This window comes from Actinia tenebrosa, unplaced genomic scaffold (assembly GCF_029948245.1).
Source record: "Actinia tenebrosa isolate PJP-AT-01 unplaced genomic scaffold, QUT_ActTen_1.0 PGA_scaffold2__45_contigs__length_23673736, whole genome shotgun sequence".
Lineage (NCBI taxonomy): Eukaryota > Metazoa > Cnidaria > Anthozoa > Actiniaria > Actiniidae > Actinia > Actinia tenebrosa.
Genome location: NW_028292579.1, coordinates 12,415,733 through 12,443,611, shown reverse-complemented (window position 1 = coordinate 12,443,611; position 27,879 = coordinate 12,415,733). Strand labels below are relative to the sequence as shown.

Sequence of the window (27,879 nt, the reverse complement as noted above, 5' to 3'; positions counted from 1 at the left end):
GTTCGCTGCGTTAATAATGACGTAAACTTATTCTAATAACGATATGATAATTGAATTACAAAAAACTTTTAACTTTTGTTTTTGAGCCAGACAACAAAATTCCTTCATTATTCATTATTCCATTTATTGCGTTGATGGTGTCTACATACAAGCGAACATCAAAAACCTATCCGGACGTGTTGTCAGTTACCAAGCTATTAAATAATGGAATGTCGGTTGTTTTGGTTTATAAAACATGCGATAATTCACTAACGGGTAGCCTCTTTTATTTTCCTTATGTTTTGATAGTAAAATATTTTTGCCTTAAAATAATATGTGTTCTTTGCACTTAACCTGTTTACTAATTTTTTTCACGATTCAATAATATAGAGAGAGCTTTTACATTTGTTGCAATAATAGACACTCTGGGGTATGGCCTCTTGGCATACGTCTTACGTAAAATTGGACGTTATTACTCTATAGAGAATTGCCCTTCACAAGGACAAGAAAAATTGTTTTTAGGATATGATGTAAAGTTGTAAACACTTGCTTGACTGTATAGTCATCCCATACATAGGGTTTATTCTACATCTATCACATTAAAAAAAAAAAAAAAAAAAAAAAAAAAAAAAAATCAGGCCTGCTATATGTCATATCTTTAAACTCAGCTAGTTCTGTCTCTTATCACCTATCATATATAACTGAGGATATGGTCATACATCAAAACATTACGAGTGTCTATTAATTCCAAATTATACGAGAAGATTGTGTGATTTTTTGTTTATAGTTCACTCAACAAAATTTCAGTAAAAAATTCGAAGCAACGTCGTTCATCTTTGTCTATTTGGCGGCCGATTTTATAAGATTAGTTCTTACGGCTTTAAATTTTATTTATGTTTTTTAAGTATAAAATGATAGAAAATGATAATTGTTTTGACATTGTTTTGGCCTTGTTGCCATAGCGACTTAATTTGGTACTACTTTGGAGTACAATTAACGCTATAACTGTACTCCTCTTGACCAATCAGACTTGAGTATTTTGTTGAGTGTACTATAAGAGCAGTTATTATGGTCTCAGAATCACCGGTCTTTGACCAATCACAGCACGTGAAACTCTAGATTCATGTCCTAAAATTATGCTAAAGTTTTTTTTTCAGTAGAACAAAAATGGAAGTTGTCATTAGGGAAGGTACCTTTTTTTATTGGGGGAGGGCAGGGGTTATTAGTAAACTTTTAAAAAAATGGTCCAGCCCTCCCTCTTTCACTCAGTAAGAAATTTGTGACCCTCCCATTAAGTCAAGAGGGATTTGGCCCTCCACAAAGCTTAACATGGACAAGTTCTTATTTTGGCTGAATATTATCTGGCAAGCCACTATTTAAACCTTCTTTATGATTGTGATGTTTACTTGTAAATATCTTTTTTCATTCAGCATCAAGATGGTAAATTCCACACAGTTCACTTAGTCTGCCCTCCATCAAGCACTGAAAACATATCATCCAACCCATCATCTTCACAGGTACTGTACATCAGAATACAGAATCATTAATTCATTACTTGGTATTTGCTAGAGCGCAAACATATATCTGTGAAATAGTACTAACTCAATAATTAGTACAAAATAGCAACAATGAAACAATAGAAAACAAAGAAGTAGTGTGTTGAGTTTCTATAGTTTTTCACAGATATATATGGTTTGGCACTTTATCATGGTCAATAGACCCCTTGCATTAATTTATTTGCATTTTTTATGCATGGCCTTAATTTTCATAAACATGTGAAATCTATGTACAAATACAGACTTCCGCTAACAACCCTGATAAAACCAGTTCTGTATTTGATCTTTATAGTTTGCATGTTTATAAAAAAAGCGGTAAGCAAGACATTTCAATGTGAAGGGGTGATGCACTGCCACCGTTTGCCCGACACACAGCCATCACTCCACCAACAGTCTGCCAAGTGATGGCATATTGGTGAAGTGATGGTGACGTGTTGAGTATGAAACAAGGCAGGATTTTAGTTTCAAAAATTGGAATTTGTAATCCAGGATCTAGTTGAATTTTTTCTCATATTTTATTTCTCTATTCAAGGAAACAAACACAACTACATCCAACCCAACAATAATTTCCCCAAGTAGAGAAATGCAATCTCCCTCAACCCAAACAACAACGCAACCAACTACAGATGGTGTCAGATATAGAGGACACAACACACCGACACCATCTCCTTTTACGAATAATCCAAGGTAAGCTTGTATTCTAAGAATATTCACAATTAGTTTATTGAATTGACAAAGTTTTATCCTTATAACTTACTCAAGCAAGTATGATGAGGATGTCTGCTCTAAATAATCTCAAGGTCAGCATGTTGTTATATAAACAAAGGTACTGGCTCTGAAAAGCTGTCTCAAACGCAGTTAAAACTGTTACAGTGTGACTACTATAATAGAGGGCACTTAGACAGCAAAAACCAATCAAATTGTAGAATAAAAACAATACATTACAATTTTCAACATATCTTTTTATTCCCACGAGAAAATGATGATGGCTATCTAGTTGTTTACTTGTAACCCATCAGGATCAAATTACCATTCTTGTGCAGTCTAGCTTTCTGATTGGTTCCACTTTCCAAAGTTGAAATGCATTGTTTTCATTCTACATTTTAATTGGTTCTCTTGTCTAACTGGTTTAACTAACCTCAGTTACACTGTTTGTTTATTCTCTTGGCTTTGACTTGTAAGTCCATGTGAAGTGAATAAGAATGAACTTAAACACTGTGTAACAAAGCTTCTTCTAAACTATACTAAAGTTTCAAAATACTAGTCCTTCATCTTTTACTCTGATGATGGAATAACGTCTGAAACATTAGTATATATACAAACAACAGTGTTTCCTTCTTATTCACTTGTTGTATACAGCACCAATGTAGTCCAAACTAGTAACCGCTAGTCATTATTGGTTAAGTTCATATTACATTTGCTGACTTCATGATGACACAAACAATGGTTAATAAAAGGATGTCCATATACCAACTGAAATCATTAAAATAGGGTTTTGGTGGATGCCAGTCAAAGTGTTTCCAATAACATTATCAGAAAGCACAAATGTTTTTAAGGGCATGTGCCTATGGAATGCCATTTAAATGCTTTGATTGATGTACACCAAAACTTACTCTGTCCTGATAAGCACCATAAGGGGCAATTTTAGAATACCCCGCAAATGATATGCAGTTGTCGGAACTCTTTGTAGAAGGACACATACAACAATAAGCCTTTTCATAGTTTAAGAATCGACTCCACTGCGCATGCAAATTTATCCCGAATTTCTAACTTTCTTTTGTCTAAACCTTCTTTTGTTCTTAATTAAACAAAAGGTGAGAAATTCGGGATAAAATCGCATGCGCAGTGGAATCGATTCTTAAACTATGAAAAGGCTTATGTAAGTCATGGTCATTAAGTATGTGCATATGGACCTCTATCACATGGTGGCCATGTATATTTTCATGAGAATAAAAACCTCATAAATGTATTCTCAAGTACAGTACCTGGTACCTAAATGTGATCTATTTTTCAAACCAACATGGCTGCCATGTTAAAAAGTCCCATTCTAAATCAACAATTCATCATGATTGGCTAAACTGTTATGATGGTATTTTAGTCCTCCCCAGATGTGGAACATGAATTCATTTCAAGGACAGATGTATCCTCCATTATCGCCACCAAACCATCAACAGTGGATGCAGCACATGCACAACATGCAGCAGCAGTATCAGCAGATGTTTCAGCAGCATCAACAACAAATGGCTGTTGCTGCTAGACAGATGCAGCCTCCTTTCATGAATATGCCACTCAACATGTAAGTTGCAATCTATCAAGTTATATTATTATATATAGTCCTACACAACCCTGGTGGGGGGGGGGGGGGGGGGGGTAGGGGGTATGACCTCCTTTCAAAAAAATCCGGTAACAGCTTTGTTGCTGTTACCCGAAAAAATGTCTTTTATCTTCTTTTTTTTGAAAGAATCACTTGTGTATTTATATTAAAACAATTATTTGCCTCAGCCTAAGTGAATATCGGAGAATATTTATCTCACAGTCTCGGTAAATGTTCCCTGATATTCACTTCACTTTTGGCGAATAATTGTTAAACAACCACTGACCTACTGTACTGCGAACTTTTAGTAATGGGCAAGGTATAGATGGTGAATTAAAGTCCCACAACCTTTAGGAACTCTGTTCCTTATGTTATGGATATCTTGTTTATACAATCATGGTCTTGTAATATAAATACAGAATACCATCATCCAAGCATTCTACTGACTATATGGCTTTTTGATTGCATTAAACAGGCCAATGCCTCCAATGCCTTTCTGGCCCTACCAAGGACCCATGATGCCAGGAGTCAATATGCACCCGGCAGCACAGGTACCCCATCAACAGGTACCTCCACAAACACCCCCACCACCACCCCCACAGGCACAAAATGCACCTCAAGCTCAACAACCACCACAACCAAGAAACCAAGAAGTGAGGATGAATGCCCAAGGTGGTATTGGTGATGATGATGAAGAGGAAGAAAACCTGAACAATGATTGGTTGGACAAGATTTATACTCTGTGTCGTATTACTATTCTTTTGAGTATAGTGTGGTTTTATTCCTCAACTGGACGTTTTTTGATGCTAATTCTGTCTGTGATGGTAATCTATATGTACCAATGGGGAGTATTCCAGTGGCTACTCAGGAATAGAAACCCTCCTGGTATGGTTTAACTTAGATTTACAAGTATTTATTTGCAGCAGCTTTGACCTAAGATCTTAGGTCTACCCCTCTGTTGTTCTTACCATTAGTCCTCAGTGAGCTGCAAAAATAGGAAACACCTGGTAAAAGTGTAATGATAAAAGGGTAATTCTTACATCGTGAAAAGATGAAAAAACTGATGTTTCGGACACTAGTCCTTCGTTGGAGTAAAAGAGAGAGAAGTGGAAGAAAGGAGTGTTTATATGATAGAATAAGACAAAAGAAACCAATGAGAACAAGGTGGGTAAGGAAACGAAAGAAACAATCAAAAGAAAAAAAGTGTATTTTACCTAATGCCAGAGTAAGAGTTTGATAGGCATGGTCAACCATCCAACAGCTGATGGTTGATTGATAAGCATAATAAATTTTGATGATAGTCATTGAAGATTGTTCATTAGTTTTACACAGGGCAATGTTTCTTGGGACAATGCACCCCTTACAATTTAAAGAAGAGCTATGATATGGAGGAATTATGATTGGAATTTATTGAATTGATGAAATACTATGCTGGTATAGTTAAATGAAATTATAACACTATAGTTGAATTCTCTTTTTTCAGCAGAAAACCACCCACTGGCACAACCAAACCAAGAGCCTCAACAACCGAGACAGGAAGAGGTAATGTAGACTTTCTTTTCAGATTGTTAGTTGCAAGTTGCATTCTGACCTTCTACACCTAGACATACATTTTATGCTGGTTTTTTTTATTCTCAGGGTGACAATGCTGAAGGCAGAGGAGATACAGAAGAAGGTACAGAAGCAAATGATGGAGAAAACATACAGCAACCACCACCTCCACCACCCGGCCCTTCAGCATTCAGAATAGCAATGAGTTTTGTATCATCTTTCTTTACATCACTAGTACCACATCACAATGACGGAATACCAGCAAACTAAAGACAAAACAGCAAAGGGGCGTGTCCGGGAGTTGGACAGTATGCTAAATTTGTACCTATATCTGCACCTGATTGGACCCCAATGTTTTTGTTAATAATAAACATTAACCATGCATATAGATGGAATCAAATTGAAAAATGATAACTAAAGATAATTATATCAGTCCCAGTATACAGCTGCATATCAATATATGGATTAACGGACCTAATAGATGTATTGAATGTGACAAATGCTCTAGTAATAAGAAAAATATCAAGAACACAGATTACAAATACCTATGGAAGGGGGTAAAAATGCTGATGGAGTGCAAAAGTATGACTATAAATGAAATGTACATTAATTGACTTTGTGGACTGGCTTATAGAGATATACTTCAAATGGAATTACATGGTTGTCTATGGTCAACTTACTGACCTTCTGTGGAAGATGTGTCAGTTGACAAATGGGAAGTCAGACACTGGTATAGTAGTGTGAATAATTGGTAATGCTTTGGATTGCTTCAGATAATGGACCTTTGTCACACTGCAGCCATGTTTATTATTAAATTATTATTAATTATTAATTCATGAGAATTAAAGCCTTTTTTCTGTCTGTGCAAACTCATCCTGAAGCACCATCTTAATGAATGGCAAAATGTGCAAAAAATCTATTGTTCCAGCAAACATGGCTGTCATATCAGAAAGGTTTATCTAGTTCAAGATGCAGTAGAATATGCCAATTATTGTCTAGTTAATAAATCCTTAAATGTGTGACCTGTTATTGCATGCTTTTGTTCACAAATGGGTGTCTGTTACATGTAAACATGAACATTCCATTGTGAGAATATGTGATTTCACATAACAGGGCAGTAACCAAGGGGTACATGGGGTGTACTTGCACCCCTTCTCAAAAAAGCTGAAGGTCCAATGACCCATTCATTATTTTTTTCTACTTTTTTTCCATGTCCAAAATGTAAGTTTTTTTTATCATCCATCCATTCTTGGGGGATTATGGTTTTTTTTTTTTTTTGCTTCTGCAAATAATATTCTAGGTTAGTTACACTCTCAAAAATTAACCCCCTTTATTTTGGTTCTGCAAATCCTTAGAATGTTAGACCATTTCTCAAGACGGCTGTTAGTTTATACAGTTTCATTTTCCTTTCCTGTGCACCCACCTTGCAAGACCCCTGGTTTAAACCCTATCTAAAGTTAATTGACATAATTTGTCAGTTTCAGGTTGCAAAAGGCACACATTTGGGATTTATGCTATCGATTCCAATGAACCCAAACTACTGTAGATTAGTTTGCTATTAAATATTAAAATATAATATTATAGAACATTACAGATATTATTGATTTTGACACAGTGAGCCGGTTTTTTAGGCTAGAACATTTTCTTGCGTTATTCGTACACTCAAGGGCAGAAGGATTTAATTGCCATCAGGTCCGAGGTTCATACGACGCCCCAGCTCTGTGGATGTCTCCGGGGGGTATGGCACAGTGGAATTGAATATTCTTTTTAAATTTTTGGCTTAGGTTCAAATCTCACCGCAAATTAATTTTTCTCAAGCTTTTTCCTTTCAAACGGCATGACATAGGTAATTCCATATCATCTAGAATTCGAACAGTCATGACCTGCCTATGAAAGTTTATCAGATAAAGATGAAAGGGAAGTAAATGGGATGTAAATGGGAGGTAAATGGGACATACATGGGATGTAAAAGTCTCTTTAATAACAAGTTGACAATTACTTAAAACGTATGGTTTCAAATACATTAAAATAATATATTTCATATTTTTGGGTTTCCTTGGTTTCCTCAGTTTCCTTGATGTCGCAATGCAGAAAAAACCCTTTGACATGACCATTAACATTTAGACTTTAAAATATCATGTTTATGAGTGTATGTAGTTCTTTTTAAATTTTTTGCAACTCAAAGACCTTCCCATCTTCTTTTTACTTGCTTTACCCCACATTTCTCTGCCCCAGTTACTGACCCCCACTTCCCCTCCCTCCCCCCTCCAACAGAAGAATCACTGGCTGTCAAAAGCTCTGAATTTCTTTTACAAATTTGCAAGGAAGATTCTCAATTTGTAAATCATTCCAGCTTGGGCTTCCTGTGTTGCAGCCAGGCTACTATCCTGTGGCTTGAAAGACAGTGAGGGACTTGTCAGAAATTAGCAGGGGGGAGTGGATGTGGGAATTTTGAATTTGGGGTTGGAAATGGGGTGACCCATCCAAGCAACGGGAATGAAATTTCCTTACCCTCCCTTTGGGCTTAGCATAAAATGCCATGGCCCTCCCCTCTTGTGTAAATGATATATCTAGTTCTTGCAATACACTGTATTATAGTTTTAAATAAAGTGAGCTTTTAATAAAAAAATTGCTATAAACTCGAAATGTTTTCATCGTCAGATATGTTCTTTTTACTGTTTAAATATAATAATCTATTTTAAATAGTACTTCACAGCTTATACTGTAATACATTCGATATGCTTTGTTCTTGTGGTTATTTCAACCAAATATAGCCCTAATTTTTCTTATCTGTTCATACTGTGAACCAACAACTGTATGAGCTCAAGCATGTTGAACGACCCTCCCCTTTAAGCAGCCCATTTTTTCTGTAAAACAATGACTAAAAACCAATATTTTTTGGGGGGGCCAGGCTCCCCCCAAAAAATTTTGTGGGGCCAGGCCACCCCAAAAAAAAATTGTGGGCGGGCACATGCCCCCCAGGCCCCCCCGATTCCGCCGCCCCTGAGAGAACCGGTCTCCTTATCTGTAGATTTCAAGCCTGCAATGCATGATTACACACAGAAACAATTTAGATTTTTCCTTCCTATTTGTTTTGTATTTTCCAAGCTTCTTAAAAGCCAAATATGTCAGGAATTTTATCGAGATCGGATATAAGTGAGATTTCTTACGTAAGTTTCGCAGCCCTCTGATCTTATCGCAGCCTGTGAACTTGTAGTCTCCGTCGCATCCGTTTATCACTGGACTGCAATTAGCCTACGTTCCATCCGGCCTTTACTTTCTTTGGCGTTCCATCCGGCCTTTTCTACGGCGTTTACGAAGTAAAACGGTATTTGGAATAGATTTGGAATGTAATCCCCACGCGCCGCGCCCTTCTACACCACGTGACTCGGCATGCTCTTCGGTCTTCATGTTCACAGTTTCAAGAGGCGTACGAGATGGGGAAAGAGGAGTTTAGAATGTACAGTTATTCATCGTTTTTTAAACGGTAAGAAAGCTATAAACACATGAAAATCTGCGTAATGACTATCTTAATATGTTTTAGTATTCTTTAAACGTATAGTTTTAACATATTCACTGGAATTTCGCTGATTAAGACGTGAATTTGTTTGCACAAAATGAGTTTAAAATGCTGGCACACCACGCGATGAAGGTCACACGCAAAACACTGAATTTTTTAGTAGAAACTGTTGTCTAATAATCTAAAAAAGGAAATTATTAGTTTTTTCACTTGATTCGAGTAGTCTGATCATCTTTGAGGCTTTCATTTAACCGAAACGAACGATTTTTATCGTACAAGAAGCGTTTGTCTCGACCAGTCGTTTTGAAAGTGTCGGTTTTCAACTCGCTTTATCTTGCAAACAATTGTTGCATTTTTCAGTACAAAGTGTTTTGTCTAACAATCAAGAAAAATAAAATTAGAGTTTTTCGTTCTTGATATTAGGGTTTTCCGTGATTTCCAAACTCACTTTATCTTATCCCCTGTTTTGTCTACCGTCCTTCTTCAGGGTTCGGGGGTGTTTTTGTGCAGGAATTCTTCGGGGGTCAGCGTTGTTTTGTGTGGGTTTTTTGTGTGTTCCGTGGTGGGTTGAGGACCCCATTTCACCTGTAATCTTCAGGGGTAAGTCATGAACAGCAGGGAATTCTACAGGGATCTTCATGTCTTAAACTTAGATCCTCAATTGGGGGATGGGGGGTGGTACGGAAAAGTTATTCAATAGCCTATTGGGACACAGGACTTATGCACCTATCAGCGGCTTCCCCGTGGGGTCGACCCCCGGGCTGACTAGGGAGATTGTAAAAATTCATAAACAATGTTGATCATTTTTCCCAGGGGTAGGGAAGTTGTTCTTTCAATGTCCCCTGGTCGAGGCATTCAAATCTACAATCTCCCTCATTTTGGTTGAAATTATTGTTATTGTATTTTGAAAACTGAACTCAACGCGTAACCTGTGCAGTTTGCTCGATATTTCAGGTAGTTTTTCATTGAAAAGATTGAAAAAAACTCTCATGAAGTGTAGAATTCACATTTAAAAGTAAAAAAAAATCAAGTTGCATTCGAATTCGTATCTATGAAACAACAAAGAATGTCAAAAAACATACTTCACAGTGGAATTCTCTCACCTAGTCAGCCATCTTGACGAGCAGAGAGGCATCTGGGTATTGTCGAATAACACAGGTAACCCAGCCCGACCAAAAACATCCGTGGTCTCAAAATTTTTAAAATCAGGAGCTATTTCTTTACCTAGAGAGTAAAATCAATCCCTCTGGTAACCCCTGCAATGAAAATAATTTGATCACAATCCCCCACAGTTTTTAGCCACGAAACCAATGTCGCAAATTTTCCCAACCCCAGGGGGAATAACTGGATCCAATCCTTCTATATTCTCCCACCAATTTCCCTGGTCAGCCCAGGGGTGGACCCCACAGGGAAGCCACTGATAGGTGCATTAAACGAGAGGAAAATGGATATTATGATATTAAAATTTGTTGTTAGGTAGTATTAAAATTCTTGGAAATTCTATAGTCATAATAGATTTCCATTCATGTCATGTTTAAGACGACTTCTTTATATATAATTGTAAAAAAACTGTTCTGTTTTTAACTTATATACTTATAAGGCAATTAACTTTTATTTACACATACATCTGAGAAATATAATTAAATTTGTCTGTATTGCATTCGGTTTACTCATAAGAGATTTGATATTCAACAGGAAAATGTGGTAATGTTATGGTACGAGAACAGGAATATTCTACAGCTATGTGGGATACCTGCAGTGGAGGTAGGTCCATCCATCCATTGACTCATCCATACACCCACTCATGCATCTGTCCATACACCACCCACTCACCCACCCACGCACACACCCACCCACGCACACACCCACCCACGCACACACCCACCCACGCACACACCCACCCACGCACACACCCACCCACGCACACACCCACCCACGCACACACGCACACACCCACCCACGCACACACCCACGCACACACCCACCCACGCACACACCCACCCACCTATCCATCCACTCACCCACTCACTCATCCTTTGATTATTGCAAAAAATTATGTATGCATTAAAGTTGTATATGTATTGAAATCATAATAATTATGTGCATAATAATTGTGTGTAATAAATAAAAATGTGCAATAAGAATGTGTTATAGTAATAATAATGGAAACTATATTTCATATTTTTTTCATTTACAATTTTAAATCTCACTACAAATAGGGAATTTACAACTGACTGCTTGAATTGAAGACACAAGCAAAATACGCATTTTGTATCTTTCTTTTTTGCATTAAGCATTATTTTTGAGATTTGATTCGAACCCCAAAGCCAGTTCTAGAACATAGAGGCATCCAGATGGGACTCGAACCTGGGTGGCATTGGTGGGAGGCGAGTGCTCTCACCATGTTTCCTGCATGTAAGAAGACCTCAAGAAGAAACTGGAAGATATATTTTTGTAATATCTTATTGATGGTTTAATGTACTAAGTATAAAAGATGTAATCTCGTTTTGGATAAATAATTTATTTAACCCTTTAAAGCCAAAATTAATTTTTGGACTAAAAGCTTACCATGGTGTGCCAGGCTTGAATGTTCATTTCAGTATCTTGTTCTAACATTATTAGGAAATTTTGGGTGCTCTGGTTGATTGGCTCCCTTCCTAAATAGTACTGAGTTAACCCAGTCAGCCACTTGGCAGGGTGAAGCTTTTTGGCAAAAGGAATTTAAGCATTAATTGTTGTCGTTAATACATCCCACTCAGCCTGAGGGAAGGCTTGTCTGAGTACCACTAGGGCTTTAGGCTGTTTAGCTGCTATTGAGTAGTCACCAATATCCATGATTTTCAATAAGTCACAGTAATCTTCAATCAAACAATAGGCACGATAATTGGCTAAAGAGAACTTGAAAGCACGACAGAGATCCAAAGAGCAAGCATCAAACTCAGGTCGATCTTTTCCTAGATGGAAGTGCAATTACAACAGTTCTGACACCATGTAATCAGCTTAATAGATGAATAAATCCAAAGACAATGGATAACAAGACTTTACTCTAAGAAAAACATGGAGGTCACACAGGACCACACAAGCATGATGGGAAATATTAATACAGGCAACCCAACTACATAAGATTGCAAGGAATATTTCTATTGTAAGACTCTTAGGAATAATCCTAAAATAACTGAGCAAAGGGGTAAAAACTGTGTAGGGCATAATCAGAGGTACAAATGCTAATGGGAGGAGCTAAGAGGTTCGCTTGAGATTTCAATGTATACCAATATCTAAACTTGTGCATGATGGTACTCGTGCTGAAATATTATATTGGTATTTTGTATAGTTAACGGACCGAAGAATGATAATTTTTATTTTGTTTTCATAAGATGAGTAGTGGTAATATGGAGACTGATGTCTCGCTTACATATAGTTCATCTGTAAAAATATTTATTTTTCTCTCTCATAACATACCTCCCTCCTGAGTTTTGAGCTCCTGCGAGGATAAGGTACGAAAGGAAAAAAATTGAAACTAGCATGTTAGTGATAGATATGATTTGAGAATATATATAGGTATATATATAACTAAAAACATTGTTGAACCTATGATAAAGCTCTTACATGTATATCTGTGTCTCTTTCTTTTTTAAGATGTTTTTTGTATGTTTTTTTGTTGAATAATCTTAATAAGAAAATTGTAATATACAAGGATAAATGTGTTTAATAAAACCAGCTATACTACAATTTTCTCCAAAATTAAATGTGCTACCTAGTATTTTGGAGAACCATCCATGCATTTTACCAGCCATCCGCTTCACAGTGTAGAAAACTTCCTTGACCAACATTGCTAGGGGAAAAAGGGGGAAAGTGGCACATTATTTTTGCAGAAGATTATATTTTAATGGCATGTTTGGAATGCGTAGTTCAGACAGATCATTTGGTTAGTAAAATCATATGTTTGGAGTGAGAAATCATTTACATTGGGTATCATCATATATGTTTTATATAAATGAATTGTTTAACTATTGATTATGTTTTACGGAAAATGGAAAATATTTTTTTTATATGAAGAAATAATATATATTTAGGGTTTCAAGTAAAAAGTATCTTTATGAGGGCCTATCAACACTTGAAATCGTGTAATCAATTGTGATTAGGAACACAATGTCTGGTTAAACAATTTTGTATGTCGATTTCAATGGTTAGTTATTGTAAACAATCTACAGGAGATCGGAGAGCTCAACAGGTTTGTTGTGAGTCAGTCAGGACTGATGAATAAGAATTTGTGTGGTCTAAGAATCTATAGTCTAAGGGTACTATCAGTATAACTGAATCTCCGACAAAAGATAAATAGATGAATACTCGTCAGGTGCGAAGTGTATACTTATTACTTATAGTCAGGCCGACCTCGTAAAAGTTCCAACACGTGAGGTTTTCGCAAACATTATAATGGATGCATTCGAGAACTGTGATCCTACAGTTGGTAGAAATGCGAATATTATACACTGGGTGTGTAGCAGAGAGCTCTATGTAAGCTCAGGAAGTCACTATAACATGGCTGTCCATCTGCAAAATTGTCGTAGATGGCTTAGAGTAAGAAATTATATCCAGCAGGAATATGGAATCAAAGTCAACTTCTTGAACTGACATAGTAACTACTATACAGCGTGGAGTTATACAAGGAAAGATGATTCACAGTTTATAGAATCACAAGGGCATCCAGAAATTACAGCTCCACAATCTACAAGAGTGACAAAGAAAAATGACAAAGAAAAAAGGTCGCAAAGCACAACTAAGTATTTTTGAGGTGTCAGAAATAGCTGTCAAGAAAGGAATAAAGACTCGATTAGAACTGTTAGCACTAGCTAATAAGGAAAAATAAGAAGGAAAAATAGAACTGGCACAATTTATTGCAAACAGAGGTAGTAAAGCAGTTGGTGAAGCAATCCGTGTTGGTTGGGATATGAAGAATGCAGAGGAGAAGCTTAAAAGATCTTGTCTGTCTCGAATAGAGTTGCTAAATAATGCATTGAGTGGCGTTTGTGTTGATGGGTGTCACAACAATTGGCTTCTATTGGCACTAAACATACTTGATCGCAATAGAATAAATGTTCAAGAATTCTGCGGTGCAGTTCGATGTCTACTTGAAAATGGAAGGGCAAAGTATCGTAATATTCTTGTGAAGGGCCCATCAAATTGTGGCAAGACTTTCCTCTTGAATCCCCTGACTGTCCTGTATACTACGTTTAGTAACCCCGTGACGAGCAGTTTTGCTTGGCTTGGAGTAGAATCAAGTGAAGTAATATTCTTAAATGACTTTAGATGGTCCGCACAGATTATATCATGGCACAATTTGTTATTACTTTTAGAAGGGTGGACGGTACATTTTCCAGCACCTAAGACTCAGAGGACATAGTCTTTGACTGAGACTCCCCCATATTCTGCACCTCCAAAGAGCATTTTAACTTTGTCAAGGGAGGAGTGGTCGATGAAGGGGAGATGGAGATGAGGGTCTGTTGGGATACTTTAAGTTTATTTTCTCAAATTCCCTTGGAAGAACGAGTTGACACACCATCGTGCCTGCATTGTTTTGCCGAACTCATAATTTCCAATGCCTAATTACCATAAACGCATTCATCACGGAACGATTCACCATCACAAACTTTGAAATAACGAACTGTGGTTTAAAATTTCAAGTTATGTCACTGTGGATAAATATTTCATAGCTGGAGATCAACAATTTCATGCAATTATAGAACATATCCATTTAAGAGTTCCGATTTAGAAACAATTAACTATGGTGTATCGCTAGAATAGAATATTAATTAGAGAATATATATTACTTTAAACACTAACGGTTCACAATAGTGAACAACGGTTTTTTATCAACAGTTAATACCTGGCGATAAAAGTATGCCACAACATTGTTTATACGCCAAGGAGCTATGAACATTAAGATTGATTGTGATTATTGCAAGCATAATTCAAGTGGTTTTACCTCGTTAAGTACAGATGATGAACCGTTGTTTCGTACGATATCTATACACTACCTCATTAGGGGGGTACGGTTTGTGTGCACTGGGCAATTCCATATGAGACATTGGAAAAAAGGCATTTTTTAATATAAATAATATCTTGGGAAATGTGATATAATTTGAAAGCTTAATAACTATATTCTTTGAAATTTATGAAATATAATCAGTTCTGACCACACCCACTCTGTTAGCGGCCATCAAAATTTATGTTTCCCCAAACACCTAAATTTGAACATTTCCGATATGCTTTTTGACATGCAATAGAATGAATGTTTAAAAGATCATGTTTTGCATTTTTCCATCAAAACATAACCTTCAACTCTATCTTTCAGGTGGCAATGAAAACTCACAAAACTACTTGATCCCTTCTTCCAAATATGTGATTTAATTTCTGTTGTGGACATTACGTAATGTCCACAACATTTGGACCTTTAAGTTTAAATTCTGAAAAAACTAAGAGCTACATTCCAAAGTTGTTGAGGGTGCTCTGTTAGCTTGATAAATGGATTATTTTAGAATGGATACTGTTTATATATTGTTTTTGGCTATTCAGAAATTTTGTGGACATTACGTTATTACCGTATTCACAAAAATCAAATGTTTTCCCTTTGTTCCAGATGAGCAAACTCTTGGTACTGGAACTTAATTTAAGGATATTTTCCATTACAATTACAAAGTTTTTTAAAGTACCAGTATAATATATAAATGATATAGATAATATATATCTAAAAACAATTGAAATGTAACAAAGGTAAATATAATAGTCTATTTGTAATCAGGCAAAAACAGTTTTCAAAAACGAGATTAGAGCAATCAAATATTGTAGCCTTTATCAATAATCATAGTCACCAAACAATGTTTCATATTCATTATAATGTTCATAATAAGATCAATCAACTATAAAGTTTGTTTGTTTTTGATATCCAAAAGGATAAAAGCAGCGGTTTTCCTTACGGTAGTATTAAAAGGACTTTGACATGTTACTACTTGATTGATTTGAATATTTTCTCAATGTCCTGTCGCATTGGTACAACAAAAGGACCTGTATTCTCAAGTGTGATTGGACCAAAGAAAACAGAGGAAATAGGCTTATTATCTATATCTTCCCTTCTAGGCCAATCGAATCTCTCAGCTCCTACTCTGTGAAGGAACTTGAACTTCACTATCTGGTTTTCAAAGCCGAGTGCCCTGCCAATGTAGTAGTTGGTCAGATAGTCGACAGCATAGTAGTGCTCTAGTATGATAGCTGGCTCAGGAATCATGTGCAGAATCCTCCTGTGGAGACTGTACACCATGCCTTGTCTAAATTGTGGAAAACAAGACTTTTGAAGCATTGGCCCTAAGCCTGCTATACATCTGGCATACAGACATATGTAGACACCACAGTCGTAACCGTTGGTCCGCTGGGGTATTTCATCTTTAGTGTTACATGTAAACCTCCAATCTTGTACATCACAGTCCAACTCTTTAAGGACAGTACCAATCTTGTCAAGCACGGTTTGAGCTGAGGGCTTTACAAAGTTACCAGTTTTGCTATCTAAAACAGCAGCTATCTTCTTCTTTGGGAGAACAACAAGAAGAAACCAATGCTCAATGCGTGGCTTGTTGCAAGGTATAACAACGAGATCATATGTGGGAAAAGGTGATTCTTTATCATCCTGGAGGTGCTTGGCAATTTTACAGCTCTTTGTCTTCTCAAACACCTCCCATGAAATAGCTTTTACTTTAACATTGGTGTTGTGACTAGTAGACTGAATTAACCTCATGTAGTCATCAACAATAAAATTGGTCAGCCACTTGTCTCGAGCTTTTACAGCATCAATGTTTGTCAAACTCTTCAAATCTGAAGGAATTATGAGATTACTTCCCTTGAAATTTATTCAATTGCTTAATACTGCTTCCACTTCATTGGTTTTGTATTGAGGAAGAGAATAGTGCACTGATGGTTGATTAAGTGGGTTAGACAGATCATCTGGGATTCAAAGTTTTATGTGGAGATGTTTCTCATTGTCCTTCTTTGCTGGCATCTCTGTCTCTGAGTCCCCACCCTCTTCATTTTCTATCCTATCCACTATATCACTTTCTTTCTCTTCTTTATCAAGATCATCCTCTTGATTATGATAAGCTATTTCATCCTCTTCATCTTCACTACAGTCTTCATACTCACTAGTGATGTCACCAGAACAGCTTGATTCTAAGTCGCTGTTATATGGAAATATGTCTGGTGGTCCTTCACTCTGAAATGATGACTGAGAAGAATAAAGGCGACAGTTGACAAAACCTCTCTCTGTTGGCTCAATGCAATGAAATTGAGAAATCCCATGAATTGGTGGTGCCTCTGAGAACCATTTCTCCATGGATAGAGAACTTAATATATCATCTATTTCTTTCTTGGAAACAAGGCTAACATCCACTGCCATTGGGAGAGTACAAGCCACTTTGTAAATGTGCATCTTGATTTACAGGTGCAGCCCTGGTCATGACTGCATTCCAAACAAGCCGCTTTACTGTTGCACCTATTCCATCAACGACACCCTTGCCATGAGAGGTTGCAAAATAGTTCCACTGAATGTTTACTATCTTCTTGAGTTTGTGCAAGAAGTTGACCAAGTATCTGTTTTTAAACTGAGATGTTGGCCCATCTGAAAATGCATATACATGCTTGACATTTGGGTGCTTGCCTTTTACAAAGCAGTTGATTACATGCCATAGGAATGCTGTCACAGATTTCTTGTCATGATCAGTATCATCTGATACAATGACATATGAATCACACACTCTATCAGCATTGGACTTAGCTTTGGTCCAAACAGCCACTGTAAACAGAGTAACCTCTTCTTGGCCCCAGTGAGCTGTTTGGATCTCATCTTGATAAGAACAACTGTAGTTCTCAGCAAAGTCAACCTGAATGGCACATTCTTCCTCAGTCAGATTGTTTAGTGTTTCTTCAAAGTAAAGGGACTGTTTTCTTTTAATGAAAACATGTTGCAAAAAGCTGGGGATTTTCTCTTCAAGTTTAGCCAAAGCATTACTGATAGTACCTTCTTTACAAACCTTCATCATCTTCTTTGCTATCTATTTCTTGGATGTTGTGCTTTTCCCTGATACTAATACATCAATGCGCTCCCACTCATACCAAGTGACAGGGGGAGTGTCCTTCGCTAATGAGCTTTCCTTGAATGACTGAAGGTAGCTGGGACATTTAGGACATTTTCCAAGCATACACCCAGAATCAGGACTGCAAACAAAATTGTTAACAAAAGCACTTGAATAGCTTGGAAACTCAATGCCTTCTTTGCTAAGACAATCACATAGCAGTTTGATGTTTTCATGGTATTGGCAGCAACATACATTTCTTGGCATTGCAGAAGACAGAAGAACATTCACTGGCCTTAAAGAGCTGAATTGCTTAAACCAATCTTTACTGTTGGGTTGTTCTTAAGGAAAAGAGCATGCACTTCTTTTAAAGAGAAAAGTAGATGACGCTTCTGTAAATGTTGCTTTTCGCCTCCCTCCCAGCTAACAACAAACTCTTTTCTTCCAGCAGTTTGTCTAGATATGGAGTTAAGCTGATAAAATGACTGCACTTTCTTAATCACTTCAGGTGTTAACTTTTGGTTTCCTTCATCTGAAATCTTCTTTCTTTCAGCAAGAGGAATCCCTGTTGAAGAGGCCAATTTCTTTATCACTGCTTTTCTTTTTCTTGGGCTTTTGGGTAGGTGAGTTTTGACTTTCCCCACTGCCTATCCTAGGGATTGTGGTGTGGAATAAACCACTTCATCTTCATCTAGCTGAGCTTTCTGTCTAGTGACTGCTTTTGCCTTCTGCAATAATCTGTACTTTCGAACACTATCTCTATTTAATTTCTTCTGACGAGTAATTTCACTTTCACTTTTTGGATTGGGTTTTCTTTCTGCTCTTTTTCTTTCTCGGTCTTTGCTTTTAAACATGTTATATCTTTCCTCATCTTCTTTCAGCCTTTTTTTAAACATTTCGTATCTTTCAGTGCTAGTTTAGGCCATAGTTTTGATAATTTACAAAGCAACAAGTTGTGATATTTATAGATGTTTGAAAGAAGGAATAATATTAAATAGTTCAGCAGCCTTCTTTACTGAGCATGCTCCTTAGTAAGGTATTTATTAAGCATGCTCACATGCAAAATAGCACTGACTACAACATATAAATACATAAAGCACATTTATTGAAATATTGAAAACATTGAAAGAGAAAACAAATAAGCATATGGTTTTTCTGATTATATGCTAATATTATTAATAAGCATTAATGTTATCAAATATTTTATTAACAACTGAAAGAGTAATAAACTATTTTCTTACACATCTAATCACTGATATCATAATTTCATATTAAATATGATAACTCAAACACTGTTATTTGATTATGTCCCAATATCGTAACGTCCACAACGATTTTTATGTAATGTCCACGACGTATGTTTTTATTTACTGAATCTACCAAAAACAATTTTTAAAGATTTTTTTTGAAGAAGCTGTAAACTTTCATCTTTATTAAGTATGAAAAATCAATTCACTTCTCAATACCCCCATCCAATTCACAGGAAAATGGAATTGAAAATAAGGACTTGAGTTGACGGTTGTTTTGTTTTGTAATACTTTTTTTTTTTTTCATAAAAAATGTCAGGGGACACCTAAACTTTCTAAGCATACATTAAAGAACACTGAGCTTACACTTTTAGGCATTTAAGAGGGAATTCAATTAGTAAATTTAGCTTCCAAACGTAATGTCCACAACGTGGAACTGCCCTATGTGTCTCGTCCAAAAGTTTTGAGGTCTCTCCAAAAGTTTTTTCCGCGAATGGTAATCGCATGCGAGTATGTTTCTTTCACATAATCCCTTTCTTTCGTGCTTGAAGGTAAAAATACGCCTCACTGTGCAGAAATCTTGACACTGTACTTTCTGACACATGATCCACACTGGCCTGATGCATGAATTGCTTTATAGAGAAACTTCCCTCTGCCTCCATTAACTTCAAAAGCGCTCATTTTAGATCTCTATGTTGACGTTTTCTTGGTCTACCTCTCCTCTCTGGTCCTGAATTCTTCTCAACTTGTTTTTTGGTTAGCTCTTCTTGACACTGTAGTCCTTGAAACATTGCACTCCTTGGCAACTTTTCGATGAGACAGGCCTTGAAATCTCGTCAAAGTATAAATGAGAGCTCACGTTTTACAGTCAATAGTCATGCTTAAACTTTAAACAGAGTTTACGCTCAAAATCTCTGTCTAATATCTATAGAACTTTACTGGTGTAACTTATGAAAAACTTCAAGTATTTATATAGCTTTGAAATACCCAAATATGTAGCATTATAGCATAAAAACTACGTATTTTCATTACGCTTAAACTTGCTTCTTGACCTTTCGACACTATCTCTTAAACGTCATCATTAATGCTAGGTACTTCTACATTGTAGCTAATCGATGCTCTTATCTTTTCATCGGTCACAAATACAATCTTCTGCAAAATAAAATGTGCCACCTAGTATTTTGGAGAACCATCCCCCCTCTCCCCCCATTGCAATGTTGTCTCACATGCATTTTACCTGCCAACCACTTCACAGTATAGAAAACTTCCTTGACCAACATTGCTAGGGGGAAAGGGGGGAAAGTGGCACGTTTTTGCAGAAGATTGTAGCTAAACTGTCTAAAAGTATATGGTTATATAATGTCAAAAGTTCAGTAGTTGCTGTTGCTTACATGTAAAAGCAAATTTCACATATTTCGTTTTGGTTTACGTTGTCATCCTGATCTTGATCTTGAGGAGGTTGAAGTGGCTCTTGACATTCGAGACAGCATGGATTAATGGTGACTGTCTGTGGTTTAATGTCGTACTTGACTGTATAGGTTTCAAATCATTTGTTTTGCTGTTTGAATAGGTTGTCATAATAGCAAATGAATATGACGAGAGCAATGCTGTTACAAAATGAAGGACCAAGCACTACTCTACCGACAATCAATGTGTCAGAGGTAGCATAGGTTACTGAGATTGAGTCAATGTCTTTCAGAAGTTTTCTGAGTTTGCGGTAAAAAAGTATGAGCCTCGGGATCTTTATTCTACTCTCTGTTGACCTGTTTACATTAGCTGCATTTATAATAATTCTATGACAGTTGTCACTCTTTAATCAATGTGATAATATCGTTGAATCATGATTGGCTAAAAGAATAAGTAAATTCCTTAGTGCGATATCCTAATGACAAGTAATGAGAGTGAAATCTCGGAATTAAACATAGCTAAAACCAAAGTTAATTATATGAATATATCGTAAATGTATAGAAAAGATTACAAGGAACATTTCTATCATAAGACTCAAAAGAATAATGCTAAAATAACTGAACAAATGGGTAAAAACTGTGTAGGGCCTAGCCAGAGGTACAAATGCTAAAGCCTGGTTTCCATATGATCGCTCACGATCGCCGGATCGCTGAAAATGATGCCAGCGATCATGAACGATTATATGGAAACACTTTTCAGCGATCGTGAGCGATCGTTAGCGATTATATGGAAACACATGTCAGCGAAAAAGTGATCAAAATGTATCCCATAACGCATCTGTCAGTTTTGGTAGCCATAGCAACGTACTAAACAAAACAAAACATTGGCCTTGCGTGAAGACTGTATATTCTAGATTGATCTTGAGTTCAAGTTATTTCTACACAATATGGCTGAAAGTCATGATAGTGCAGCCTTAATGGAAGAAATCCGAAAGTATGAATGTCTGTACAACAGGAACAGCAAAGGATATAAAGACAAATACAAGAAAATGAACGCTTGGATGGCAGTTGCAACCAAGTTGGGGCTAACTCCTTCGAGCGTTAAAGCGAAGTTCAAGAAAGTCAGAACTGCCTATGGAAGATGGCTAAAAAAATGAAAACTATTCCATCTGGATCTGAAAGAGATGCTGTTCTTCCTGTGGAATTTGCCAATCTTAATTGGCTGCAAAGTCACATCGCACATCACACAACAATCACAAACATTCAAACACCCGAAGACACCGGATTCGCAACTTGAACAAGCTTCGCAAGATGTATACCAAGGAAATGAACTTGAAGAAACTTCAATAACAGAGGAACATTTTGAAGATTCGTCTGAACAACATTCTGAGGATGAAGAGAACACACAGCTCGAAACTTCTGGAACTGCTCAACAGTTAACTCCTCTTGCCAGCAGAGCATCAAAGAAGGCCAAACCATGGGCGAATTCAAACAAAAAACTGTCAAACGACAACTTAGATCGAGCAATCTTAAAAACAGCAGAATCATTTACAGAACATGTTAAAAATGGACAAAAAAGAAAACAGGAGGAATCTGAGGATTCTGTTGGTTTGTTCTGTCGAAGCCTGGCCCCATGGCTGCGAAAGCTCCCTCCATGAAGCAAGGCAATGATGAGAGTACAAATCGAACAGCTGTTTTTGCAAGCAGAGTTCCCACATGCTCGTACACCGTTGCAGCAGATGGACTATAACAGTTATAATGGACAATCCAGTTCTAATGTTGTTCTACAGAATGACAACACATACTTTCATCTTTAAGTTATCTTGCTTTAATGGATCTTTATTGTTAATGTTAAACATACATTCTATTTTTTCATTATTTTATCATTATTTTATTTAAGAATGGAACTCATAAAGAACATCAGAAATGGAACATACAAATACATCTTCATATAAAAAAATTTCAAATATTTTGATGCTAGCAAGGCAATGATTTCAATGTCTGAAAAATAGCTGTGTTTAGTACATCTTCATATAAAAACATTTTCAAATATTTTGATGCTAGCAACTACTTACAGATATTTTTAAAGTTATGAAGTAATTACTAGTTAATCTCATATTTGGGATTAATTAGAATTAAAATCATACTTAATATGTATCTATAACTAAGTGCTTTATGGCATTCTTACTGAGATAGTGTGATATGTATTGATTCAGCCTAATATACAATAAGTATTGTTAATTACTTATTTGAAAAATTGCTTTGCACATTGGCTATACTATTATCAAAATATATCATTGTGTTCAATAATTTTAACTCTAGTTATTACGAAAGCACATTGCCACAGCTCTGAACATGTCTTGTTTGCCATTCAACTGCACCCTCACCATTGAAATAATCCTTGAAGGCTGACCTAGTTGCATCTGCTTGAAAACTGTATCTGTTTCCTCCTAATTGCTACAAGTTTGTCAAATCCCCAACACCATTCTCTTGTGCAGCCTTCCTCCAGTCACCAGGCACAATGGTTCCATCTCCATTCTCTGAGTCAATAAAGCCTCCGGGTACATAGTGCGCATTATCTGTTAGCTGTAAATAATTATGTAAGCAAACAGTTGCTTTTACCATGCTTTCAATTGACTCAACACCTGCATGAATAGGTCTCCTGTATATCTGCCAGGAGACTGCAAGAATCCCGAAGGTATTCTCTATGGTTCTTCTTGCTCTTGAGAGTCGATAGTTGAAAATCCTTTTGGAATCATCAAGGTTCTTTCCAGGGTATGGTTTCATCAACCATAGTTTCAGGGGAAAGATTTCATCTCCAACAATGGTACATGGTAAAGCATTTCTGGTCCACTTTCAAACATTGAACAAAAGAGAGATTCAGAAAGAAAGTACTGTTAAAGTTTTTGTAATTATAAAATGAAGAGTCTGCATTTCTTGGGCACACAATGTTTATATGCTTCCCATCGAGAGCCCCTAAGCAATTTGGGAAATTCCACTCATCCTCAAACTCAGTGGCAATATCAACCTATTCCTGGGTTTGGTTGGGTGACCTTAAGTAGGTGTCTTTCAAAGCTAGCCATATACCATCACATGTCTCTCTGATAATTTTGGAGACAGTTGATCTTCCAATTCTGAATGTGAAAGACTGTGTGCTCTGAGAGTCACCAGAAGATAAATATCTCTGGCATAAACACAGTCGTTCTGGTGCAGAAATTGGCTCTCTTGAACGGCAGTGCTGTTTGGAAATGTATGGTCCAACAAGCTCAAGTAGATGTTCAAATCTCTCTGGGGTCATTCTTATAAACGTATCAAAAAGAAGGCAGTATATATTCAGTTAAAAACATTTTTTATTGTGCTGTTTATAAGCTTATGAATCGTACAAAATAGCCAGGACAAAAATAATAATAATGATAGTAGTAATGATAATGATAATAATAATGATAATGATAATGGAAACTTTATTATAGCTTTTTTTTTAACTCGTGGATACGCAAAGCGTAGAAACGAGTTATTGTGAGGGGTCTGAATATGCAAATGTGTCACTCACTCGCTCACTCACTCACTCACTAAGATGTTAGCAGATCGATATTTAAACGATTACCAATCGTCTTACGTCATCTGATTACGAACGTTACACGACACTAACAGGCACAAAGCTGTTATACACTATAGATTACTTTGATATTTTATATGAGGAAATGGAATGCTGATGATCCATGTGGGATTCTAGCACTTGTGAACGCCATGGGGTCCCACTGTGCATGCGCAGTCTCGCACATAGTTTTATCTTCGGATTATTCATATTAAAAGAATCAAGGAAAGATGCAAGTTGAAGTAAAATTATACAATTAACGCCTGAAATAAAATTTCAATAAGTCAAACCTTTTTTCCTGATGCATTTAGAAGTAAACAAAAACGCTTATGTACAACGTCAACATTTCGATTTTTCTGAAGACTTGTAGATCAAGCCGGCTATATATCGAAAAAAGCTACTTTAATTAGAAATCAAGGAGAAAGTCTGATTTCAAGCTCTAGAGGACTTTATTCTCCATAGAGACAGCTCAAAGTCACGACGGTATTTCGCAAAAAAATCTTATAAGCTCGATTGAGCGAAGTTTTATTACTGATATGGACAGTTGTATTTACTGAGCGACGTCTTAAGAAAATAATCAATGTAGATGTAGATCGTAGAAAAAATAGAAAAAGACGAAAAAAAGAACGATTCCATTGGATTTTTGAAGGAAGTTCGGCCGGTTTTGTCATTCAAATATTAAGCCTTTCTGAATAAAAAGTAGTTTGATCGCTGCACATTACAAACAGCCGAAGCAATAATGTTCTTGAATGTTGAAATGTGCGAAGGTATAGAAAGAATCCGCTCCAATAAATAATCAGTAATTTACAGACTTGGATGAAGGCAAAATAAATAGCATTTCTAAACGAATTTCTATCAAAATATAGTTTCATGTTAAAAATGTAGGAGCCGTGACCCTTGAAGGTCAAGATATAAAGTAGTAATGTAAATCAACCTAATGCATAACGCAACGCTTTTTGTTGATCGCCCCAATTGTATCATAAACGGCCGATTATCTTGTATATTCAGTTTTGAGCTCGTAGGTAGAATGATTCCTGGAATAAACACACAGCCCGCCTTTTAAATTGAAAACAGAGAAAGCGTTTGCAAATAGATCTTCTTCCAATTATACTCTACACTCGACTCAGTTGACTCCATCGAAGTCGAAGCCGTCTTTCGTAATTGAAGTTCAGACAATTAATTCATCACAGAATTCGCTTCCAAACTCAACAAAATAACAAAAAACTAGGTGTTAAAAGGAAAATAAAATAAAAGAACTATTACTGATTTTATCAGCTAAGTTGAGTATTTAAAAAAAGTATGAAATCGAGCGAAATACTTTGAATCCTTCGAATGTCAACAGGCATAACAATGACACAGGGAGCCCAATCTCCAAAAAGTGCAACTAGTATCCGCGAGTTCGCCAAAGGCTGTTTGATTTTGCAATGTACAATCATAAACCTCACTGCTTACAGGTAGTTTACAGTCATCCTACTTGAATCTAACATGAAATGAAATATGATTAATACATAGGTATCATGTTAATAGTTCATCAGTTCTGGGCTGCACCATTCTTTGTTCCTGCTACAAAATATGTAGTATGTTGTCCTAATTGCAATGTTCATGATGTTTCGAATAACATACTTTTGATCTTTATCATCGAAACCTAAATCTCCAAGCATGGTAAGCAAAGCTGACGATTCACCAGCAAATACACCTAAAGCACTTATGGACGAGTTGACAAAAGTAACTTTCTTAAACTGACTATGGAGAACTTTTGTTAGTTCTTCATATTTCTCTTTTTTTCTTGATAAATTAGTTTTTAAGTTTGATTCGAAGCCAACTGATAGTTCAAGCACATAAAGGCAGTTTTTTGAAGAGGTTAGCAGAAGGTCTGGACGAAAACTTTCACCAGTTATGATTGAGGGACTTTAGAAATTTGGAAGATCAACGTACAGGGCAATACCTTTCACCACTTGAAGAGCCAGAGAATGAAGAATGGAGTCATGTCTCCAAGTAAATCGACCCTGGGCAAGATAGATTTGACAGCCAGCTAGCACATGAAGAAGGGTTTCAGGGAATAAACAGAATGAACAATCAGGTGTTGAAGAAATGTTCCATTTTGCAAGGTTTTCTTGTTGGAAGAGTGTTGTTTATATAACGAATCGTGAAGTTATAGATATTTTTAGGTAATTTAGACTGCACAGATGACCAGATACTGTTTAGTTTTGGCAAGGAATCATTTATTACTTGTTTGAAGAAGAAGCCTTGTGAGACCAGATTGTGACTTGATCATATGTTCTTGATCGGCATGGAAATTTTTGATCACGTCTTTAGTTGTTTTGAAGACATCGTATTGGACATTTTTGTGCGAACTAGTAATAAAAATAAAAATAATAATGATAACAATGTTTAAGCAGGAGGCTCACATCACCAAGGAGTTTTTGTTTTAGGTCCTGCTAATTGACAATTGATCGATGTTAGAATAATAAAGATATAACCAAACAAGCATACATGCAGCCAATATAAATTGCTAAAGAAGTCAAACAATTTTCTCACCTGTAAAAATATTCTCAATCAAACAGTCAAAGCTCATCGAATAGGTTGTGGTAAAGACCTTGCTGTTTTCTGTTTTTGAAGATATGTCTCACCCAAAAACGATGAGATATTTTCTGTTTCAAATGCGATCTTCGCTTGGCTAAAGCAAGCAGAAGAATAGCACTTCTATGTAGAAAGACGCTCTCTTCGTCCGCCATGTTGTCAAAACGCTGTGCTACCACACGTGGCTCATATGGATTACAACTGACCATAATATCCGTTGGCTCAAAAGAGCCACAAACTCAAGTGGAGCTCGCTGTAGCATAAACTTCAGTGACTTAATGGAAACATGTCACAAACTGATAGCGATCGTGAGCGATTCATGCATCAATAATTTCAGCGATCCGGCGATCGTGAGCGATCATATGGAAACCAGGCTTAATGGGGGGAGCTTAGAGGTTACTTGTGAATTCAATGCATGCCATTATCTAAACTTGTGCATAATGGTAGCCATGATGAAATGTTATATCGATGTTTTTATATAGCTAATGGGACATAGAGATTGATAATTTTTATCTTGTTTTCTTGAGATAAGCAGTGGTAATTAGAAAACTTATGCCTTGCTTAATTAATCTGTAAAAACATTTATTTTCTCTCATAACAAACATCCTCTGCTTTATTGGCAAGGGCGGCAACTGTTGTTCATGGATATTGTAGGACGTTATGAGCACTGGTACAGCTCTTTAATGGTTAATTAGACAGCTACAACAAACACATCAATATAAAATTTCTAACAGATAGAACACTGGTAACGTATATAACGATCACTTGAAACGTAGTAAAGGATGTTTCTTTTACCTTATTAATTTCTTTACTAGCCTGATTGATACGTTTAGTCAGTTCATTGTCATAGCAATAGTTATTTCTTGCTCGACCTCTGTTAACAGCGTTTTTATTAATCCTTATTGATTGTGGGATGCTAAGTGATTTGTGTTGTAGTCGCAATACATTATCATCCAAAGAATAGTCGCACTTAATATACGTAATGGAGTCCAAACAAGGGAAGGGACATACTCAT

General features: G+C 36.4%; 1 protein-coding gene, 1 long non-coding RNA gene and 3 pseudogenes across 2 annotated transcripts; 3 read left to right on the top strand and 2 right to left on the bottom strand.

Annotated features, from left to right (window-relative positions):
• Nucleotides 1-1,220: 1,220 nt before the first annotated feature.
• Nucleotides 1,221-6,988, top strand: LOC148909270 (uncharacterized). The gene is made up of 7 exons (XM_089034064.1): nucleotides 1,221-1,247; nucleotides 1,410-1,496; nucleotides 2,068-2,222; nucleotides 3,634-3,831; nucleotides 4,325-4,734; nucleotides 5,333-5,391; nucleotides 5,488-6,988. The coding sequence occupies exons 1-7, from the start codon at nucleotides 1,221-1,223 to the stop codon at nucleotides 5,668-5,670; spliced, it is 1,119 nt and encodes a 372-aa protein (XP_088890190.1). The 3' UTR covers nucleotides 5,671-6,988.
• A 1,839-nt stretch (nucleotides 6,989-8,827) lies between these two features.
• Nucleotides 8,828-12,461, top strand: LOC148909269 (uncharacterized). Its single transcript, XR_016120434.1, has 3 exons — nucleotides 8,828-8,887; nucleotides 10,616-10,684; nucleotides 11,796-12,461. It is a non-coding gene; the product is annotated as an uncharacterized LOC148909269 (long non-coding RNA).
• A 933-nt stretch (nucleotides 12,462-13,394) lies between these two features.
• Nucleotides 13,395-14,524, top strand: LOC116300619 (uncharacterized; annotated as a pseudogene).
• Nucleotides 14,525-16,919: 2,395 nt separating this feature from the next.
• Nucleotides 16,920-18,932, bottom strand: LOC148909268 (uncharacterized; annotated as a pseudogene).
• A 4,082-nt stretch (nucleotides 18,933-23,014) lies between these two features.
• Nucleotides 23,015-23,987, bottom strand: LOC116300618 (uncharacterized; annotated as a pseudogene).
• Between the last annotated feature and the right edge of the window lie 3,892 nt (nucleotides 23,988-27,879).

Excerpts from the sequence above, each read along its gene's own strand:
- LOC148909270 (XM_089034064.1), top strand. The coding sequence starts at position 1,221 with ATGGTCCAGCCCTCCCTCTTTCACTCA. Across the intron at positions 2,223-3,633 it reads CCTTTTACGAATAATCCAAG|TCCTCCCCAGATGTGGAACA; the intron begins GTAAGCTTGTAT and ends ATGGTATTTTAG. Across the intron at positions 4,735-5,332 it reads CAGGAATAGAAACCCTCCTG|CAGAAAACCACCCACTGGCA; the intron begins GTATGGTTTAAC and ends CTCTTTTTTCAG.